Source organism: Rhinatrema bivittatum, chromosome 4, assembly GCF_901001135.1.
Source record: "Rhinatrema bivittatum chromosome 4, aRhiBiv1.1, whole genome shotgun sequence".
NCBI classification, from domain to species: Eukaryota; Metazoa; Chordata; class Amphibia; order Gymnophiona; family Rhinatrematidae; genus Rhinatrema; species Rhinatrema bivittatum.
Window position 1 is genome coordinate 323,657,205 of NC_042618.1, and position 20,186 is coordinate 323,677,390.

The following is a 20,186-nucleotide window of genomic DNA, read 5'->3' on the forward strand; positions in this document are numbered from 1 at the left end:
CCATAACAAATAAACTAACATACATTAAGCAGGTTTGGGAAGATATGAGGTGCTGGGTGAGCAAGGAATACCACAGTTATTGTGTGAGTAATGGGATTTTTGCTTTAGAGCACCAGGTATTCTGCCAAGATAACCTGAGCTGTTTCAGAAGACATCCTGTCCGCCTCCTGTGCTTTAACTGCGTTATAATTTGTCAACCTTGCAGAAAAATGTTTCTACCTAGATACCTGTCCTTCTATCCTAGGTCGTGTAGCCCAGGCTCATTTAATAGAGATGTTAAACAAAAGTGGTGCAAGCTGCAACACTTGCCCACCAGGATGGGACCGAAGCATGTGGGCATCCCTGGGCAGCCTAATAGTTTGGTGCCCCTTCTAACTGGCTATTGCCTGGCGGGCCCATCCTGTAATTCTGGCCCTGTTGCCTACTATGGGGGCAGCATTCAAAAGCTTTTACACAGGCAAATGCATGTTTCCCTACACCAAAATTCATTTTGAAAATTCCCTTTTTCGCTTCTATCCATGTGGAGAAAAGGGGCAGAGTTAGGTCGGGGGCATGAAAGCGCACACAGAGGTTTCCTTTCCAGATCTTTGCGTCTACTTTCTAGTACATTCTCTGCACCTGCCGCCATGCAGGCACCAAATACATGGGTACAAATTGCCTGTAGTGTACGCACTGGTTGAAGTTTCGAAGTGAAGCTCTGCAGGGAGTTCACCTTTGGAAGTTCACTTCCTCTCAGGCTGCCTGCAAGGTTTCAGAATTATTCTCCTAGAAAGTAAGCCAATTACGATGAAGTGATAGATGGGAGAGCAGGAACTCAAGGCAGGGAGTTGTAGGTGACTACTGGTCCTATAATACCGGTCGGTGATTGCATGCGTCACATTGCAACAGTGATAATTAATATGGTTCACACCACCCCGATGACGTTTGAGTTCGTTACGATCTTTGTTCATGGATGAATGATTTCTTTTCAGAAAAAGTTACCTCTGACGACACTAGCGCAGTGCTTAATGGAAGGATCTGCGATCCTGGGAGATGAGACTCTTTTGGGGTAAGCCGATCTTCTGCTATGTTCTGAGATTCTGAAGCATGATCGAGACCACAGAGCAAGAATTCATTCCCTTCCTGCTGACAGTGGGAAGCTCTGTAAATTCAGGACAGGCGGGAAAAGGATTTTCTGCTTTCAGGCCCCATTTCCTCCTTCCTAGAAGGTACATTAATGACAAATAAGCTCTGGCATACTGTCAAAGTCCAGGATGCCGCACCACACTGCCTCGGTGCTAGATACGTAGAATAATACCCATCAGAGTAAGAATAAATTGGTGCTGTGAGAAAGGAGAGAGGAAAAGCTTTAAGTTAATGTAATCAGAAATATTTCAGTAGCAGAAAATCTCTCTTAGCTCAGCATGAGGTGGGTGACTAGTGTTTGACTAGTGTTCCCGGCATCCTTATTTTCTCACCCATGGTTCTCCAAGTGAAACACAGGACAAGAATAATAATTTTGGCAATTTTAGCCCACTTTGCCAAGTGCTGCTCAAGGCAGTTTACAGCATTAATAGTAGTCCAGATGCAATAAATACCTACCCAAAGAGTTTACAATCAGGGAGAGTAACTTTAAAAGGTCCATGCAGGCGTCCATGTGCGTGTGGCTGCTGGTGCGCTCACATGGACACGGCAATTTTATAACATGCGTGCAAGGGAGGCATTCGATGAAGTTAGCAAGTAGCACATTTAAGACTAATCGGAGAAAATTCTTTTTCACTCAACACACAATTAAGCTCTGGAATTTGTTGCCAGAGGATGTGGTTAGTGCAGTTAGTGTAGCTGGGTTCAAAAAAGGGTTTGGATACGTTCTTGGAGGAGAAGTCCATTAACGGCTATTAATCAAGTTGACTTAGGGAATGGCCACTGCTATTAATTGCATCAGTAGCATGGGACCTTCTTGGTGTTTGGGTAATTGCCAGGTTCTTTTGGCCTGGTTTGGCCTCTGTTGGAAAGTGGAAACAGGATGCTGGGCTTGATGGACCATTGGTCTGACCCAGCATGGCATGTTCTTATATTCTTATAATCTGCTACCCACACGCACATGCGCTCCTAATTTTATAAAGGAGCAGACTGGAAGGGAACTTCCTAAACCTCCTATCTAACCTGCCTCCCTTTTCCCCTATTAACCCCAACCCCTAAAACCCCGCTAACTACCCTACTTTTTTTTGTTTTATAACTTACCCGCTTTCGGAAGCAGCAGCAGCAGGATGCACGGGCCGGTGGGATGCCGACGCATGCTTCAGCGGGACAATGCCTAATGGCGCTGCCCCGCCCGCCCGTGCCCCGCCCACTCCCCGCCCCTTTTTCTAACACCCTTTATTCGGCGTGTACCGGGAGATATGCACGTGGCCATGGGCGTTTAAAGGATCCGCACGGCGTGCACACATCCTAGCCACACACGTATCTCCCGGATTTCACACGCGCAGGGCTTTTTAAATTAGCCCTTAAGTGAGCCCCCAAGCCAGTTGAAGATAAAGTAACTTGCCCAAGCTCACAAGGGTGCGACAGTGGAGGAAGTGGGATTTGAACCCTGAACATTCCTGAGGCTCAGCCCATTGCTCTAACCACTAGACTTCCTTCCCCTGCAGGGAATTTTTTTTAAGTTCTCTAAATTTAATATAGCGGTAACCGAATTCCTCAAAGGCTTGGCTTGCTTTGTTCTTGGGACCTGCTTTCATTTTGTTCGGTCTTATTCTTATAATTCTTCTTTCTTTTTATCTTTTTTTTTTTTGGTGGCATAAAAGAAAAATACCTTTTATATTGGCCACACCTTTTAGAAGTCTGCTTCCTCTGAATTCACTCTCCAGGTGTTCATGCTCTTCTCATGGTTTATTCTCCTTCATGGGGTTCTGACCAAAAGCAGCACAGCAGCACCCCAGATTCCTAATGATGGGTGTGGCTAATTTAAAAGCACTCTCAAATCTGATATCACTGAAATGTCCTCAGGAAGGAACAGAAAATAAAGCGAAAAAGGGAGAACTGAAATATTTTTGACGGTCAACTGAATTATCCTATTGTATTCTTTATTTTTTTTTTAATCTGATTTTCGAAACTTCAAAGCAGATTACATTCAGGTACTGCAAGCGTTTTGCACCTTCTCGCTTTAAAGATGCTGAATCAAACTTTTCTGTCATGTGGGCAGTACATGCAGAAGTGTTCTGTGCCCCAAGAACTACAAAGTTTTCCAATTCTGCTTTGTTTGACACAAAAACATGAAGTCTGCATGGAACCCTGGAGAACATGGTCTGGTGGAAATTGGAAGGAGCACCGCCCTCCTAAAAAAATCAACGCCATACCACAGTTAGTCATATTTTGCTTTGCTGAGTTTATTTATAGCAACATAAGGATTTATTTTCCAAAAAGGCTGAACCCTCACGTAGGCGGCCAAATTGGGAACACCGGACTTAATGTGAATTTTCAGTAGCAAACTTATAGAAAGCGTTCATCAAATTGCATTAGGTCCTGAACACGCATTAAATGGGGTATAATGCTCGTTTAGCGCAACGCAAGCTAGCATGCAAATTTTAATGTTAGTATGCAAGTGGGAGGAGTTAATGCAAATTAAGGAATCCTACCGCATTCCGCAATAGAATAATGCACACTAATGCAGGATGTGACGTCAGAAATAACTACACCTATTTTTTTTTTTTTTGCAGTACCAGGGGGAAAAAACTTTTTATTGTGCGTCTGCAGGTGTTATCACGGATTGTGGCGATTATCACACGTGATAAAAAGAGATATTCTATCAGACACAGCAGGCCCTCCTGGGCCAATAAAAACAACTGCTCCTATCTGGCCATCTTCCTAAACCCATACGGCCGAATTTTAAAATGGCCACGCACGTAAAAAGCGGGGGTTACGTGTGTGGCCAGGCCTTGCGCGCACCACGCGCATTTTCCAAGGGGCTCGACCACGCGCGTGACCCCTGTAATATTTAGTTATATCTTATATTTTATATTAATTTTGTTTTAACAGCTAACGGTAATGTGTTTTTTCTGATTCTTTTTACTATTTTAGCTGTTAATATTATTTATTGTATGATTGTAATCTCTTTTATTGAACTGTAAACCGTTGTGAAGGCCATGCCGAGATGATGGTATATAAAATACAATAAACCTTAAACCTTAAGAAGTGCCAGGCCCAGAGATGCGGGGCTGGAGGGAGCCGGTGCAGCGGCCATTTGCTGCTGTGCCGGGGAAGCGCACGTCGGCAACCTGCCGGCATGCGCAAGTTACTACTGCTCCAGAAGAGGAGCAAAGGGTTAAAAAAAATTTGGGGGTTAGATAGGATAAGGATAGGGGGTGGGGAGGAGAGGAGAGGAGAGGAGAGGGGATGGAGGAAGGTTAGTTGGGTGGCTTGGAAAGTTCCCTCCCAGTCCGCTCCTTAATTGGAGTGGACTGGAAGAAAACTGGGAAAAGGGACCATCGCGTCGCCGCATGAAAATTAAAAATTTACCCCCCCTTAGCATGCGAGTCATGCGCTGCATGTTCATGTGCACGCAGATGTTAAAATCCACCACGCATGTTTGCGCACCCCTTTTATTTTATAGGGATGTGCATTCGTCTAGGCCACCCCGAAAAACGAAGGAAATTCCGTTTTTCGGTGTTAGTCAAACCCCCCCCCCCCCCCCCCCCGAACTGCGGGAAATACGAAATTTCAAGCGATTTTCCAATAATGAAGCTCGAAACGATCGGGCCATCCGATACACGTCTCTAGTATTTTATAACACGCATGCACCAACGCGTGCGTGTTATAAAATAGCCACCTCTATGTGTGTGCGCCAGGAAGCGCACGCACATGGACGCGCGCACGGAAGTTTAAAAATCTACCCCACAATGTCTGTGGCAAGTTTACTTGTTGGGGGATACTGGATGCTTCAGGAGGCTCGCCGGAGAGAACAATAAGAGGAGCAACAGCAGCCACAAGAAGAGGAAAAAAGCAGTTCCAACCTCTCCTAGGGAATTCCCTGCACCGGAGCCAGTGCCTTTGGCCCCGCAGGGAGAGAGGGTTGTCGGCCATGGCAATGGTTGGCACGGTGGAGGAAATACATGGAGCGCATCTTTCCTCCACGCGCCTCATTGCTGGGCATGCCAGAGGATTATGTGGTTAGCAGGTATTGGCTGAGCTTTTGGGCTATCCTGGATTTAAATGAAGAAATCAGAGGGGATCTGGATCCGGTCACGGAAAGGTCGCACGCTGTGCAGGGCCTCACCAAACTATTGGCCACCCTGCATTTCACGGCAAGCGGCTCATTCCAAACGATAGTAGGGGTTCGTGGGGGGAATGTCCCAAGCCACTATGTCCCACTGTCTGGACCAGGTCATAACAGCTGTACAGCTATATCTGACCGCATGAATCGCTACGCACCATTTCCTCGGGACAGGCAGGACTTGATGGAAATGACGAGAGGCTTTTATGCCATTGCTAACTTTCCCAATGTTCTGGGAGCTATCGCCTGCACTCAAAACCACCAACCCACCCCGTGACGGGAGGAGATCTTTCGCAACAGAAAGCTCTTCCGCTCCATCAACGTTGAAAGTGGGTCTGTGACACAGCAATGCACTCAGGAAATTGCAATGTATAAGCTCCTGCTCCCACTATAATCCACTCACCAACTCTCCTCTCCTCCCTCCAACGCCTGACACAGCCTCAAAGAGGAAGCTGCAGGAAGCCGGTACATATAAACTAACAAAATGACGCGCTGCACACACAAATCAGCACCCGCCATGTAAAAGTGACGCATGACGTGCTGACACAACGCGCTGACACAACACGCTACACGAGAATGCAGCACGCTCTGCTCTGACTCAGAGTGCGACGTGATAATTTCCTCTGCGGTGTGATACACAGGATATTAGCCTAGCCACTCCTTTTTTTTTATCGTGGACACTATATTTATAGCAATTTGCTGAATCTAGGCCTTAGGGTGCTGGATGCTGAGCTGAGAGGAGGCAAAGCTGGGGAGGGGGGAGGGGGTGAGATTGAAGGTGGGAGGGTGTTGGGAGAGGATTAGTTTTCAGTGCCAATCCTAGGTTTATGAGCCCAGGCGTGAGCTTCTCTACATTTAGCCAGCCATAATTTAGCCATCTGGATTTAGGGAGACAATTTCAGATAAACTTAGGTACCTAAATTTGCGAGTGAAAATTCATCCTAAATTTATGTGACCAAAATTTGGATGCCCAGGTGAGGTGTTTGACCTTTTTTGAAAATTAACCCCTTTGATAATTATAAAATAAAAATGATGCTGCTAATTCTGATGTAGATTTGATTTTGTTGGGGGAGGATATGTAGGATCCTTCGTGTTCAGTTTAAACCAATTTTGACCCATAAATTCCTGGATTTTTCCAAAGGTGACCTTTTTAAATCATAAGAACATGAGAAGTTGCCATACTGGGTCAGACCCGAGGGTCCATCAAACCTAGCATTCTGTTTCCACAGTGGCCAATCCAGGTTATAAGCACTTGGCAAGTATCCAAACATTAAATAGATTCCATGATACTAATGCCAGTAATAGCAGTGGCTATTTCCTAAATCAAGCTTGATTAATAACAGTTTATGGACTTCTCCTCCAGGAACTTACCCAAACCTTTTTTTTAAAACCCAGCTATGCTAAATGATTTAACCACATTCTTTGGCAATGAATTTCAGAGCTTAATTGTGTGTTAAGTGAAAAAGAATTTTCTCTGATTTGTTTTAAATGTGCTACCTGCTAACTTCATGGAGTGCCTGCTAGTCCTTCTGTTATCTGAAAGAGTAAATAGCTGATTTTATAGACCTCTATCATATCCCTCGTCAGCCGTCTTTTCTGCAAACTGAACAGCCCTAACCACTTTAGCCTTTCCTCATAGGGGATCTGTTCCATCCTCTTTATCATTTTGGTCGCCCTTCTCTGTACCTTCTCCAATGCATCTCTATATTTTTTGAGATGTGGTGACCAGAATTGCTCACAGTTTTCAAGGTGCGGTCTGTTCTTGGAACGATGCAGAGACAATGTGACATCCTTTGTTTCATTTGCCATTCCCTTCCTAATAATTCCTAACATTGTTTTCTTTTTTAACCGCCACAGCACACTGAGCCGACAATTTCAATATATTATCCACTATGAATCCTAGATCTCTTTCCTGAGTGGTAACTCCTAATATGTGACCTAACATCATATAACTACAGAATGGGTTATTTTTCACTATATGCATCACCTTGCACTTTTCCACATTAAATTTTATCTGCCATTTGGATGCCCAATCTTTCAGTCTCTCAAGGTCATCCTGCAATTTATCACAATCTGCATGTGATTTAACTACTCTGAACAATTTGTGTCATCTGCAAATTTGATCATCTCACTCATCAAATCCTTTTCCAAATCATTTATAAATATATTGAAAAGCACTGGTCAAAGTATAGATCCTTGAGGCACTCCACTGTTTACCTTTTTCCACTGAAAAAACTGACCATTTAATCCTATTCTCTGTTTCCTATCTTTTAACCATTTTGCAATCCACAAAAGGACATTACCTTTTATCCCATGACTTTTAGTTTTCTTAGAAGCCTCTCTTGAAGAACTTTGTAAAACACCTTCTGAAAATCGAAAAACACTGCATCTACTGGTTCACCTTTATCTACATGCTTATTAACCCCTTCAAATAAAAATGTGGCAGATCTGTGAGGCAAGACTTCCCTTGGGTAAATCCATGCTGGCTGTGTCCCCTTACACCATGTCTATCTATATTATGTTTTGTGATTTTGTTCTTTAGAATAGTTTATACTATTTTTCCTGGAACTCCAGGGGGTGATCCCACTCTGTAGTTTCCCAGATCATCTCCTGGAGCTCCTCTTAAATATCGGGGTTACATTGGCCACCCTCCAGTCTTCAGGTACAGTGGCTGATTTTAAGCTGATTAAAAAGCTGCTCCAGAGCTGCAGATGCAGCATTTCAAGGCCTCCAGTCACTGCTGGACACCAGTGTGGGCCAAAGCACATGCTGTGTTTGAAGTCCCACCCTCCACTAGTGAAAGCTCTCACCCTCTAGTGCCACCCATGCCGTGTTTCAAGTTCTGCCTCTTCAATGCCCCCAAGCAGCCCCGTGAATGCATTTCAAGGGGCCCTGTCCACCAGAAGCACTTTCTGACAGGCTCCCTGGCCCTGCATAAAAGCAGTAGTGCAGTGCTGCAGAGCGAGGGAGCCGCAGTAAGCCTGCTGCTGAGGGAGAGAGAAGAGGCCAGGAGCCGGATGAATGCTGTTGCAGTGTGGGATTGGGAGTGGGGGGAGAGGGAGATTCTTAGCAGGGTGTTGAGGGGAGAGAGAAGTACATGCTAGGCAGGGGATGGATGTAGAGGTAGGGATCCTGCTGAGTGTGAGGGAGGGAGAATCTGCTTAATATTTTATTATCCTGGCCTCTGTCCACCAAAATAAACTCTGATATTTACCCAGAAAAATAAGGAATTCTTTTTTTTTTCAAATGATTTTCTCCTATTTTTGTTCTTGTCATAATAAACCCTGATAAATTCCCAGGAAAAATAAAGAAAAATAAAAACTGAAAATGAAGGTCCCTAAGGATGGGATAGGACAGTCCCTGCAATTTTATCATTGTTGTGAAGGGATCCGAAGCAGAAGATCAGTGTAGGAAAATGTAGACATCAATTGAACTCAAATTCCATGCCATTAATAAGATTAGGTAAATGTCAAAATAAAGCAAGAATGAATTTAACATGTAATAGATGATGAGACACCAGCTAAACAGACACATCAGAGGGAGATGTTTTACCCACTTGCAGGAGGGGAAAGAAATGCACAATATCCTTATGGATAGAAATCCCATTTCTCCGAGAACAAGCAGGTTGGCAGCCCCCACATGTAGGTGACATCATCAGATAGAGCCTGGCACGGAATTTTGATTGCAAAGCTTCTGGAAGCGTTGAGAATGCCCTACTGAGCATGAGCAGGCCCTAGCCACCTCCCTGCCTCCCAGGCAGGACCCCCTTTGGCTGAGGCAGATTTAGTGGAAGCTCTCTTAGAGTGAACATTTGTCAGGGATCTCATCGAGGTGGGGAATTCCCCAACATTGCTCTGTATCAGTTAGGGGCTGCTACTCTATCCCAGCATTTGGTTCAGGCTCTCTTAGCCCAGATGCCAGAGGTATAACCCTACAGCCTCAGACTCTGGCAATATATGTCCCATTCCTCTAGCATCCGCTAACTTCCCGGAAAAGTCTATAAAGGTAATCTGTTACTTGTAAGCTAAAAATAATCCACAGCCTTACATCTGGAGGGCTCTGAAGCCCCAGGTTGTCTGCTCAGGTTTCCTTCTTGACACAAATAAACCTGGAATGACAATAGCCAAGAACTCTGTTTCTCTTGCTTAGTGAATTGTGCCCTTTCTCTTGCCCCGAGGACCTGTGTCTAGGGGGTGCATGTCACAGCTCACTGGGCTGGAGCTCTGACTGCGTCGGATTTGAAGCAGCGGCGTGGGAGTTTCTCCACACATTCACAGCGCGCCACTGCTTTGGCAGGGGTTCCTGACATGAAACTGAATTTTAACCTTTCTGTCCTACAAAAGTCCCTCGGAGGTGTAGAACCCAACTCCGTCCCCTCCTCGGGCCTCCCCTACTACAAAAAGAAAATGAAGGAAAAACAGATAATGTGAAGTTGGCCTGATTCCACCCAAAGCAGTAGTGCTTTTGGCACTGTTTTGTTTTTCCCTTTTGCTTGGGGCATTTGGTATAGCTTGGGAGTCTCCCATATGTGAGAAGAGGGAAAGGGAGAGCATAGGAGTACACTCACTTGGAAAGAGGCAAGAGGGTGGAAAGGAGTGCTATAAACAGCTTGCACATACTGCTGCAACCTATAGTTTTATTCATTTATTTGATTTACATTCCGCCTTACTAAGATGTTTGGGTCTATCTTGAGTATCCTGAAAATTCTGCTAAAACCTATTGTTGTGCTGAGATGTCCCTATTCTTATCTCATTAGTCCTGTGTTGATTTTCCTGAGATGCCTTGCATTCTTAGTCCTGTTGTTGACCTATTTCCAGCTTAATCTTGTTCTACATTTTAAGGAGGGAGTTTGCTCCTGCCAGGGATTGATATCAAGATCAGTCCTTTCTGAAGTCTCCTTCAGACCGCATGCTACCTTTCGAATATGTTCAATACTCCATCAAGTGGGTGCATTTGTCATTCAGAAAGGTGGGTGATAAATCCAAATATATATATAAATAAAAGAGCACGTGAGATGGGAGCATTGGGGGGGGGGGGGGGGTGTGACAAAAGGAGGGAAGACCAGGGAAGGGGACAGGAGGAAAGCCACTCGGGATGGGGCTTTTGGGAAGGGAAGGAGGGAAGGCGCTTGGGAAGGGACCATGGGGGGTGGGGGGTTGCTGCACTCAGAAAGAGGCCATGGAGGAAGGCGCGCAGCAGGGGAAGCACTCAGGAAGGGGCCTTGAAGGGGAAGAGCAGGGAAGGGGGGTCACAGGGGGAGAGGGGACAGAAGGAAGGCACTAAGCAAGGGGCCATGGAGGGGGGAATGCAGAGCAGGAGGGAGAACGGGCCATGGTAGAGATGGAGAGTAGCACTCAGGAAAGGACCATGAAGGCAGGGCAGGAGGGAGAACACCGTTTATAATGGACACCATTCCTTCTTTCATTTTTAAGTTTTATACATTACAACTGATTCTGAAGTAACCCGCCCCGAACGTTGGAGGGGGCGGGATATAAATACTTTAAAATAAATACATAAAATATTAATCTTTATTACATTCATCTGTTTTCTGCATGGCATTTAACTCTATGTAAAAATTAAAGAGATGCATGGGGGGGTCCACAAAATTTCTGGAGGTTGAAAGGGTCCAAGCTCCCCAAAAGGTTGGGAACCCCCTGCCCTAGAACACCAATGCCCCAGCTAGACTGCTATAGATCCCTATACATTCACTACGTGCTAGCAGAACTCCTCACCTCAGTCAGACACGTGGAACACAGCCTGACCCTTACCTAATACAAAATAAGGGAGCATAAATTAGAAACAGAAGAATGCAGACAATAACTGACGTGGAAACCCCCCTAGAAGCCAGACTCTGCATGCAGTGCAACATCTGAGAAACAGATGCATTTCCTCCTGAACTGAGCAAAATGCAAAGATATAGGAAATACACAGTCCCAAAGCTGACATATTCCACTCTCTAAAAACTGAAACTAAAATATTTTCTTTTCTACCTTTGTTTGCTGGGCATTTTATTTTTAAATTGGTCTTCTATGTTCGTTTTCAAGGTCTTCTTTGCATTTTACGTTTCTTCTCTCTCTTCTTGTCTTCTTCCCTTCCTTCTCTACATCTGTTTCTGACATTTGTCCTTCCCTTTCATCTTTTTTTTCTGCATTTCTCTCCACTCTTCCTCTCTATCCATTCATAGCTAAATGTTCACCCATCCTTCTCCCTTTATTTAACCCTCTGGTCTGCAGCCTCGCTCTTTTCACCTTTCACCTGCTTACCAGCTTTTATATCCCACTCTCTCACCTTCCCCTCTCCTACCTTTGCCTCCTCTATCTCTCATTCCCTCCCCAGCCTTCTAGTCTTGCTCTCTTTTTAACCCATGCCCCAGTTTTTCATTTCCATCCTCTGTAATCTAAGGCAGCACTCAGCTGCCTTTCTCTGCCTTTCATTCTTTCATCAGATCCAGCTCCTTCAGTGTCACTTATTTAATCCCTGGCCTCCAGCCTGATCTTCTGTATCTTATCTCCTACCTAGCCTCCTCTAACCTCGTTTCAGTGCCTCTCTTGCCTCATTCCCATCCTCTTTCACCCCTATCCCCCTCCTGTCTCTCTCACCTTTCCCAGGCCCCCCATTTCTTTTCACTGCTTCTCACCTTTTCTTCAGTCCTCCATTCCCACCACCTTCATCCTTCTTCTCTTACTCCCATCTCACACCACCCATCCTAATGCACCTGCTGTGCCCCCACTCTATGTCAAAGTCCTCATTCTCCCACCCAGAGTCCCTCCACTCCCACCCTGTCCAAGTCCCCATTTTTCCACTTCTTTTCCCCCAATTCCTGAATCCCCAAGTCCCATTCTTCCCAGGCTCCTACCCAGTCCCAGAGTCCCTGTTTTTCCCCTGATCTCCTTCCCCTCCCCGAGACCCCAGTCTCTTGCTCTCCATCCCCTGTCTCCCAGTCTCACCTAGTCCCTGAATTCCCATTTTTCCACTGCTCTCTCCCTCAATTCAAGTCCTCAAATCCCCATTTTTCTACCGGTTCCCCCCTCCAATTCCTGAATCCCAAAGTCTAATTCTCCCCAGACTCCCACCCAGTCCCCATCTCCTCGTTCATCCCCTGCTCTTCCGCCTAATGTCCGAGTCCCTGCTCTTCCAGATTCTCACCCAGTGTCTGAGTTTTCCTTTATCCCCATTCTTCTCCTGCTCTTCTCCCCGTTCTTCCTCTTCTGTTCTCATGGTTCCCGAATCCTGTTCTTTCCCTGCTCTTTCCTAAAATCCCCGGTTTCTTAGACAAGCATCCTCCCTCCCCCACCCAAGACCCTGTTCTTCCCCTGCTCTCCACCCCCTCTAGTCATTTTTTTTCCTCTGCCCTCCCTCAATCTCACTCTTCCCCCTGTAAGGAACTTCTCACTACCCATGGCCTGGCGCCCCTAACCCAATGCAGCTGCAGCTTATGTCTGTCACTTGAGGCCTCTTCCCTGCTGGCTTCCACAGCCCGCACAATAGGGCCTTGAGCCATTTGAACCGCGGGACTCTGGTATCTATGCAGCCCCGCGCAGGTGAAACATCAGCTATTTGAACTGTATGGAGCCTGCACGGTTCAAATGCTGATGTCTGAACCGTGCTGGACTCTGTAGAGTCAAGAGCGCCCCCAAGCTCAAGCAGCTCATGTTTCAACCCAGAAGCAGCAGCCATAGCAGATTACAGGTGCTGGCTGAGTTTGGGGTGGCAAAGGTGTGCCTCCCTGAAGTGATGCCTATGATTGCGAGGAACTGCAGAAGGACCTTGTGAAACTAGCAGACTGGGCATCCGAATGGCAGATGGAATTTATTGTGGAAAAGTGCAAAGTGATGTACAAATAGAAAAATAATCCCAACTTCAAGAAAACAACGTTGGGTTCTGCGTAATGGGAGTCACTACCCAGTTAAAGGACTTGGAGTCCTTGTGGACAATGCATTGAATTCCTCAGCTAAATGTGTGGCGGCGGTCAAAAAAAAAAAAAAGCAACGAGAATGTTAGGCTTGATCTGAAAAGAAATGGAGACTAAACCGGAAAAGAACATATTGCCTCTGTACCGATCCATGATACCATTGCACCTTGTACGTTTTGTGCAGTTCTGGTCGCCCCATTTCAAAAAAAGACATAAGCAGAACTAGAAAAGGTGCAGAAGATGGCAACAAAAATGATGCAGGGGATGGAAAGCCTTCCCTGATGAGAGGCGACACAAGTTAGGACTCTTGAGCTTGGAGAACATACTCTACGGGACGATATGAGGTTATAAAATCATGAGTGGGAAGGCAACGGCTAAATAAAGGATGGTTGTTTACCCTTTCAGATACTACTAAAACAAGGTAACGCTCCATGACACTAACGCCTGACCCATTTAAAAGAAATCATAGAATGTACTTTTATACTCAGCTGTTGCCCGATAACATGGTCAAGGCGACTAGCATAGTGGGGTTTAAAAGAGGTTCGGACAAGTTCTGGAAGAAAAGCCAAGAATACATTAGCCAGGTAAACTGAAAAAAAAAGCTATTGCTATCCCTGGGAGTGAGGAATAAGAAGCAGATCTACTTTTTGGGAATTTGCCAGGTACTTGTGACCTGGACTGGCCACTGTTGGCCACAGGTCTGACCCAGCATGTCATGTCTTCTGTTCTTGTGGTGCGGTTCTGTAGAACACCATTGCATTCAACCGACTGCTCATTAATACAGTGCTCTCATGCTAGGGATTCATGAGAACATGAAGATGTAATGCTGCATACAATATGTGCTCTAGTCAGGAATATAAACATCAATTAACTCAAGCTAGAGCATTCTCATATGTTACTCTGCCATTATGGATTACCTTACCAGTTTATCTCAGGGAAGTAAACTGATTTAGTGCTGTTTAGAAAGTCTATAAAGGCCATTCTCGTCCAGGAACCATTTGGATGATGGCCGATTTGCATATTTTATTGTAATTTTGTATGTCTATTAATGTTGCTGTCTGATTTTATGATTTCAATTTTGATTTGGCTGTGATTATTTTATAATTGTTTTTTACGTTATCCACACTGTACGCTAATTGCTTGGATGTAGCGTAATATACGATTTTAAATAAATACAATAGAAAAACAATTTTTAAAAGAATGTGATTGACTTTGTGAATGAGTTGTATTTTCATGAAATTTAACTGAAACTTTGCATTCCTTTTGCTTGCCGAGGAAGTGGGAGTAAAGCTCGCTGCTCTTACATTTGCATGTGTAGCCTTCACGCTGAGCCTCAGCTGCTGAGCTACATGGCTGGAAGTCAAGCCTGCAGTTGGAGCCAATGTAATAAGCTGCACTTGGCAGAGCGCACAGTTTAACTCCTAGCTGTGCGTACAATTTTTGTGTGCAAATTTTGCTGCCAGTGGAGCACGGGGTTTTACACACAGAAGCGGAGTTTCCAGAGCTTTGTTTGGTCTATGAGCGGAAGCTGGAGTTCCGGTGCCGGTAGCCGTAGTCGGGGGATTTCTGTGCACAAAATGTGTTTTCAGCACTGAAACATTCTTTGTACTCCCGAATCACATTTTAAATGTGCAGAAAACCCAGATTATGTTTTCTGCACATGAACAGCGGTTTCCTCCTCTGCCCGGTGCTTTCTTTTCCTGTAGTGCCGGATCTTGCTTCTTCTTCATAAACTCGTCCTCCACCCTCCATGGGCGCCCAACCCGTGCAAAAGGCTAAGGGGTCGATTTTCACAGCAGCGCACGGCCGTCCATGTGTGCACGGTTCCCAGCACGTGCACATGGATGCGCCGATTTTATAACATGCGCGCCGGATTTTAAAATCTGCATACGCATGTGCGGGTGGCGCGCGGGGGGGGGGGGGGGAGAATTTTCGAATAATACGCACGGTGACGCAATCGGGCCTCCCGCAGTTCCCTCCCAGTCCATTCCAATAAAGGAGCGGACTGTGAGGGAACTTTCCTACTCCCCTGCCTAACCTTCCTTCCCTTTTCCCTCTCCACCCTGACCTCTAACCCTACCTACCTACCCCCAATTTTTTTTGATTTCATTACTTACCGCTCCTCCGGAGCAGAAGTATTTTCTGAGTGCCGACCGGCTGCCAGCATGCGCTTTCCCAGGACAGCGGCTAATGGCCGCTGTCCCGGCCAGCCTGTGTCCCGCCCCTTTCTCAGGGCCTGGCGCTTCTGCGCGTAATGGGGGTTATGCACGTGGCTGGGCCCGTTCTAAAATGCGCGTGGCGCACACAAGGCCCAGCCACAGGCGTAACCCCTGTTTTTTATGCGCGCGGTCCTTTGAAAATCCAGGCTTAAGTGCACATTTTAACTCAAGTCCATGCACCTTTTTAACTCCCACTTACTGCATCAAGAGTCAATTTCTTTTTAGCGCAAGTTAAACATTTGTGCTGAATTACAGTGCACAGTTTTGCCAGGCACCTTATTATATCGAGGCCCATTGATCTGATTCCATCATTCGTAGCCCACGTTCTGCCTCCTTCCCCCTCCTCCCTCCCATGGGGTCTCTGTCATGCTGCCTGTTGATGAACCTGGCTGTTGGGCAGCAGGAGATGTGTTGTCTGCCTTGGAGATTGGCAGGTGCTTTGCCTTTAGGCCCAGCTAGTGAGGATATGTTGCAAGCTGTGAGTTGTGGTGGTAACTTGCAGAGGACTGAATCCTAAGAGGACTGGGTGCCTGCTGTGTACAGCAGATGTGTCAAAATAAGACTACCCAAATTCATGCTCCTGGAATGTGTGCGGGTGGCTGTTTGCTTCCAATGGCAAATCCATCCTAAGTAAACATGAGGAGATCAGGCCATGGAAAAGGGAACATCGAAGCAATAACTTTGCTTTTATTATACTATTTGTTGATTGATTGTTTCCATATCAGTATGGAACAGCCTCCCAAGGGAAGTGACGGAGACAAGAAAGCCTGGGCTAAGCACAAAGGATACCTAGTTGCCAATAAGTAAAGGGAAAGTCAGAGATCACCTGTGGCAATGCACCAGGAATGATATTGGCAGATTAAATAGGCTGTATGGTTTGGTTTTTTTTTGCTATCATATTTTAGCAGTGCATCCATAAGAAGTTTCCTGAAGCCATCAGCATGGTCTGGCTCTGGGAATCACCTTTTCTCTGTAATTCACTGGGCTCGGGTAACAATGAAGAGCATACACTGAATTAACACTTACACTACCATCCCCTCTCCACCTTTTAGGAGAGTGGCATGGTAACTGACAGCCCATGGACTTGGAGAACCAACCCAACAAGTCAAACTTCTTTCCTCAGCAACCCAGGCAGTGTTGAAGGAGTCCCGTGGCATTAGGCCCGGGTTTTCCCCCAGCTCTATATGCTCCGCAGAACACGAGCTTGTCTGGCCACCCTCTGCGCTATTCCTGGATGGTGGCAGGCGTTGATGCGGCCTTTTGTCTTGTTGCAGGAAGATGCTGAAGCTGTGTGGGGAGGCTGAGGATAAACTGGCCCAGGAACTCATTTTCTTTGAGCTGGAAGTGGAGAGAGATGTCATAGAGCCTTTATTTGTGCTGGCTGAGGTAAGAGCTCCTGGTCCAAGGCCTTCAAACAAGAGTGCAGTATGGACTTGCTTTTCCATCGTTTTCTTCTTTTCAGATAACTGTGACAAATTTATAGGGTATCTTGAGTAAAACAAAAACATTTCATGGATGATTTTAGTGGGTTTTCTTTTCAGCCTAGCCTTGTAAATATGGACACTTGGTTCTTACTACTGCTTTAACGGCCTCTTCCATGGGACACAGTGACAGAGAGTGAGCTTTGGCTGCCAAGGGATTGGAACTTTAGTTGTTTTGGGGAACTGGCATATCGGTGCCAGCTGTTGAAGATGTGCTGGGTGGCATGGTGTGGATTCCTGCTCACTCAGGAAGAACCAGATTGTCAGTTAAAAAAAAAGAAGTTCTAAACTTGAGGTATTGAGGTCACCTGCAAAGGATAAGGAGATAGAAAATGTCCAACTTCCCAAAATTGTAATTTGTTTTTCCCCTGCTGTAAAAGCTGGGGCGTGATGTTAATTTTGGCTTCCAAACACAAAAAGAATGTTTCCATATTTAGGTACGGAGAGCTTTGTTTTTCTTAAGTGTTCTAAAAGTAGAACATAGGCCCATACTCCATCCCCCTCCACCCCTTCCTCCCTCTCCCTAAAAAAGAACCTTTTGTGGAAGATGGTGAGGTTCGCATGATGCTCCCACCATCGCAAACCAGGTTTATCAAACTGGATATTCTTCCCCTTGCCTCAGTTTGCAGTATTTGGAGGGGGGAACAATATATATTGCCTCAACCTACCAGAATCCTGCCAGAAATTACGGTTTTGTCCCCACAAAGTAGGTGGTTGCCAAAACTGCAGTCTTTCCCTGATGTTTTGCATTTTCTTTAGAAACCGATGTTCAAAAGATCTAGGCACCTAACTTAAGGAGTTAGGCACCTAGAGCCCTGTAAATGAAATCGTCCCCTGCAGAGCTTCTAAATGTATGCCTTAAAAGAAGGTGGGGCAAGGTCAGGGGGGAAGTAAGTTTGTGTCTAGCACTGATTTTCAGTCCTGAGTATCTAACTTCAAAGGTAGCAGCCCTAAACGTAGGCCTGAACCTCAGTTGTAGGGAACTAAGATTAGGAGAATTTCAGCTCATAACTTAAGGACCTAAAACTGAGGTGCCTAGATTAAGTGCTTGACTTCGTTAATATCGGATCGTGAATGTTTCTTACAGTGTGGGATTCACAGGGGATATTTTTTCCACCAGTAACATTTCTATCACATTCTGCCACCAGCGAGAAGAAGGCGGACAGACATCGTGCTGAATTTTTAACCTTCTCTGCTCTCTTTCTTTCCTTTCCTTTCTTGTGGCCCGCCAGGTTGAAATCCCTAACATCCAGAAACAGAGGAAGCATTTAGGAAAATTAGTCCTGGACATGGATTCTTCAAGAGCAAGGTATGCAGCTCCCCCCGTTGAGACATTGGTGATAATGATTTGGATTTTAAGGTCTGCCTTTCCAGCCTGTGCTCCAAGGCAATAACAGGGTCATTCGGGTACAATAAGGCCCTGCCCAGAGAGCTTACATTCTCAATGGGGACCTGGAGGCAATGGGAGATAAAATGGTTGTTTTCCCAGGGTCACGAGGAGTGCCAGTGTGGGAAGTGGGACTTGAACCCTGATTCTCAGCCCATTGCTTAACCACTGGGCCACCGCTTCTCCATTTCCCTGCCCTGCTGGGGGTCTTTCGAGGCTGATATAGTGCCAGCACTGTGTGCACTCCTCAGGGTTTTAACAAGACTCATGGAATGGGTTTTCCAGGAGAAAATGGTAATACTCACCCGTGGAAGAGAAGCCAACTACCAGTCGTATTTTGTTAGGACTTAAATTAAAGACCCACTGCTACTGTTTTACTGGGGGACTCTGCTGTAATCAACTGAGCATTAAAATCGTGCACTGAAATTCAGAGCACAGTTTCTTAAAACACCCCAAGCTCATTGGTTTTTTTTAAACTCCCGATGCAGTAAGCTAATGGTAGGCTAAAGAGTCAGGAGTTAAAAAAAAAATGCGCACAAACCAGAAAAATGTGTGCAAAGCAGTCGAGTACCAGGGCGAGGGAGATGGGAGGCAAAAGCTCCCAGGGTGCCAGACCGTGGCGGCAGTGAGCAGCCCAGCCCCCCATACATTTTAATAGAAGAGAGATGCAGAGCAGGGCTCTCCGGCAGGCCCTGCAGCACTCTCCCTGCCCATGGGTTAGAGGGGGAGGGAGAGGGGGGCGCTGCAGGGCCTGCCGGAGAGCACACGGCACCTCTGGCCCCTTAACGCCCTGTTTTTTCTGTTACTGCTGGAGCCTCAGGGAGCAGCCATGAAAGATGGGGGAGGGGGGATGTGGTAAGGGGACGGATGCTGCCACGGGTGGGGTTGGGAGAAAGGGAGAGAAGCCAGGAAGAGGCCATTGGGGAGGAGAGGGAAGGGATGGTTATGCCAGGGGGTTTGGGGAAGGAAAGGTTATTCTGCCAGGGAAGGGATCAGATAGTGTTTATGCTAGGAAGGTGGGGATAGAGGGGAAGGGAAATGGATGATGTGCATTTACTGAATACCCCGAATCTCATCACATACCACTGGGCTTAAAAAACCTTTAGGAGCCAGTGAAAGTAATTATTTTCTTTACAATTTACAAATTTTGCTTTGCTTTTCCTTTTGTTGTTTGTTTTGTTTTTGGGTTTTTTTTTTTCTTCTGACTTGTTTTGCTCTCAGGTTTTTTTGCTCATTTGTTTAGGGAAGAGAGTGAGGGGTTTTTTTTCTTTTTTTCTTGTTGGGCCCAATATTGAAACACTGCTTAGCCAGATAAGTAGAACTTATCCAGCTAAACCACTGAATATCCGGCTATGTTCAGCATAGCTGGATAAATATTTAGCCTGTTAACTAAACAGGTGAGCAATGGGCGCATCACGGTGGGGTAACTAATCTGGTTATCATAACCGGATAAGTGACTATATTCAGCCTTATCCAATTAAGTTAACCCAGTAAGTTAGACCAGCTCAATAGCAGGTCTAATGTTTCCCGGGTATAACTTAATCCGGTTAACTAGTTCTTATCTGGCTGCTGAATATCCATCGTTAACCGGGTAATTAATGTCCAGATAACTTAGATGACCAGATATCTTTGAATATTGGGCCCCATATGTCCTTTCATTTACTTCCCTCTCTTTTCATCCCTCCCTCTGCAGCCTCTTCCTCCGTCTTCTGCTTTTTACCTTCCTTTCTTTGATCTCTCTCCATCTCCCTTCACTAAAGCTCCCTCCCAGGTCTACCTCTGCTGCTACAGATCGCGCTGACTTCGGCATCGTGCTCGGCCTTTGCTGATCCCGTGGTGCAGTTTCAAGCCACATGTTTTGCTTTCCAGAGACCTGTAATGGGCCACAGCAGTGCTAAGTACAGCCTGGCAGCGCCAAGCATGAAAATTTGGGCAA

At 45.9% G+C, this 20,186-nt stretch overlaps 1 protein-coding gene across 5 annotated transcripts in view; it reads left to right on the forward strand.

The window, feature by feature from the left end:
• ARHGAP44 (Rho GTPase activating protein 44) overlaps positions 1-20,186 on the forward strand; it is a 413,328-nt gene that overhangs the window by 221,017 nt on the left and 172,125 nt on the right. For all 5 annotated transcript variants that reach the window (XR_003856511.1, XR_003856512.1, XM_029600314.1 and 2 more), the window contains exons 4-6: positions 972-1,048; positions 16,657-16,768; positions 18,096-18,172. Coding sequence is in view for 3 of the 5 variants with exons in the window: in XM_029600314.1 (XP_029456174.1) it covers positions 972-1,048; positions 16,657-16,768; positions 18,096-18,172 (266 nt within the window). In the remaining 2 variants the exon portion in view is untranslated. The remainder of the gene's footprint in view (positions 1-971; positions 1,049-16,656; positions 16,769-18,095; positions 18,173-20,186) is intronic.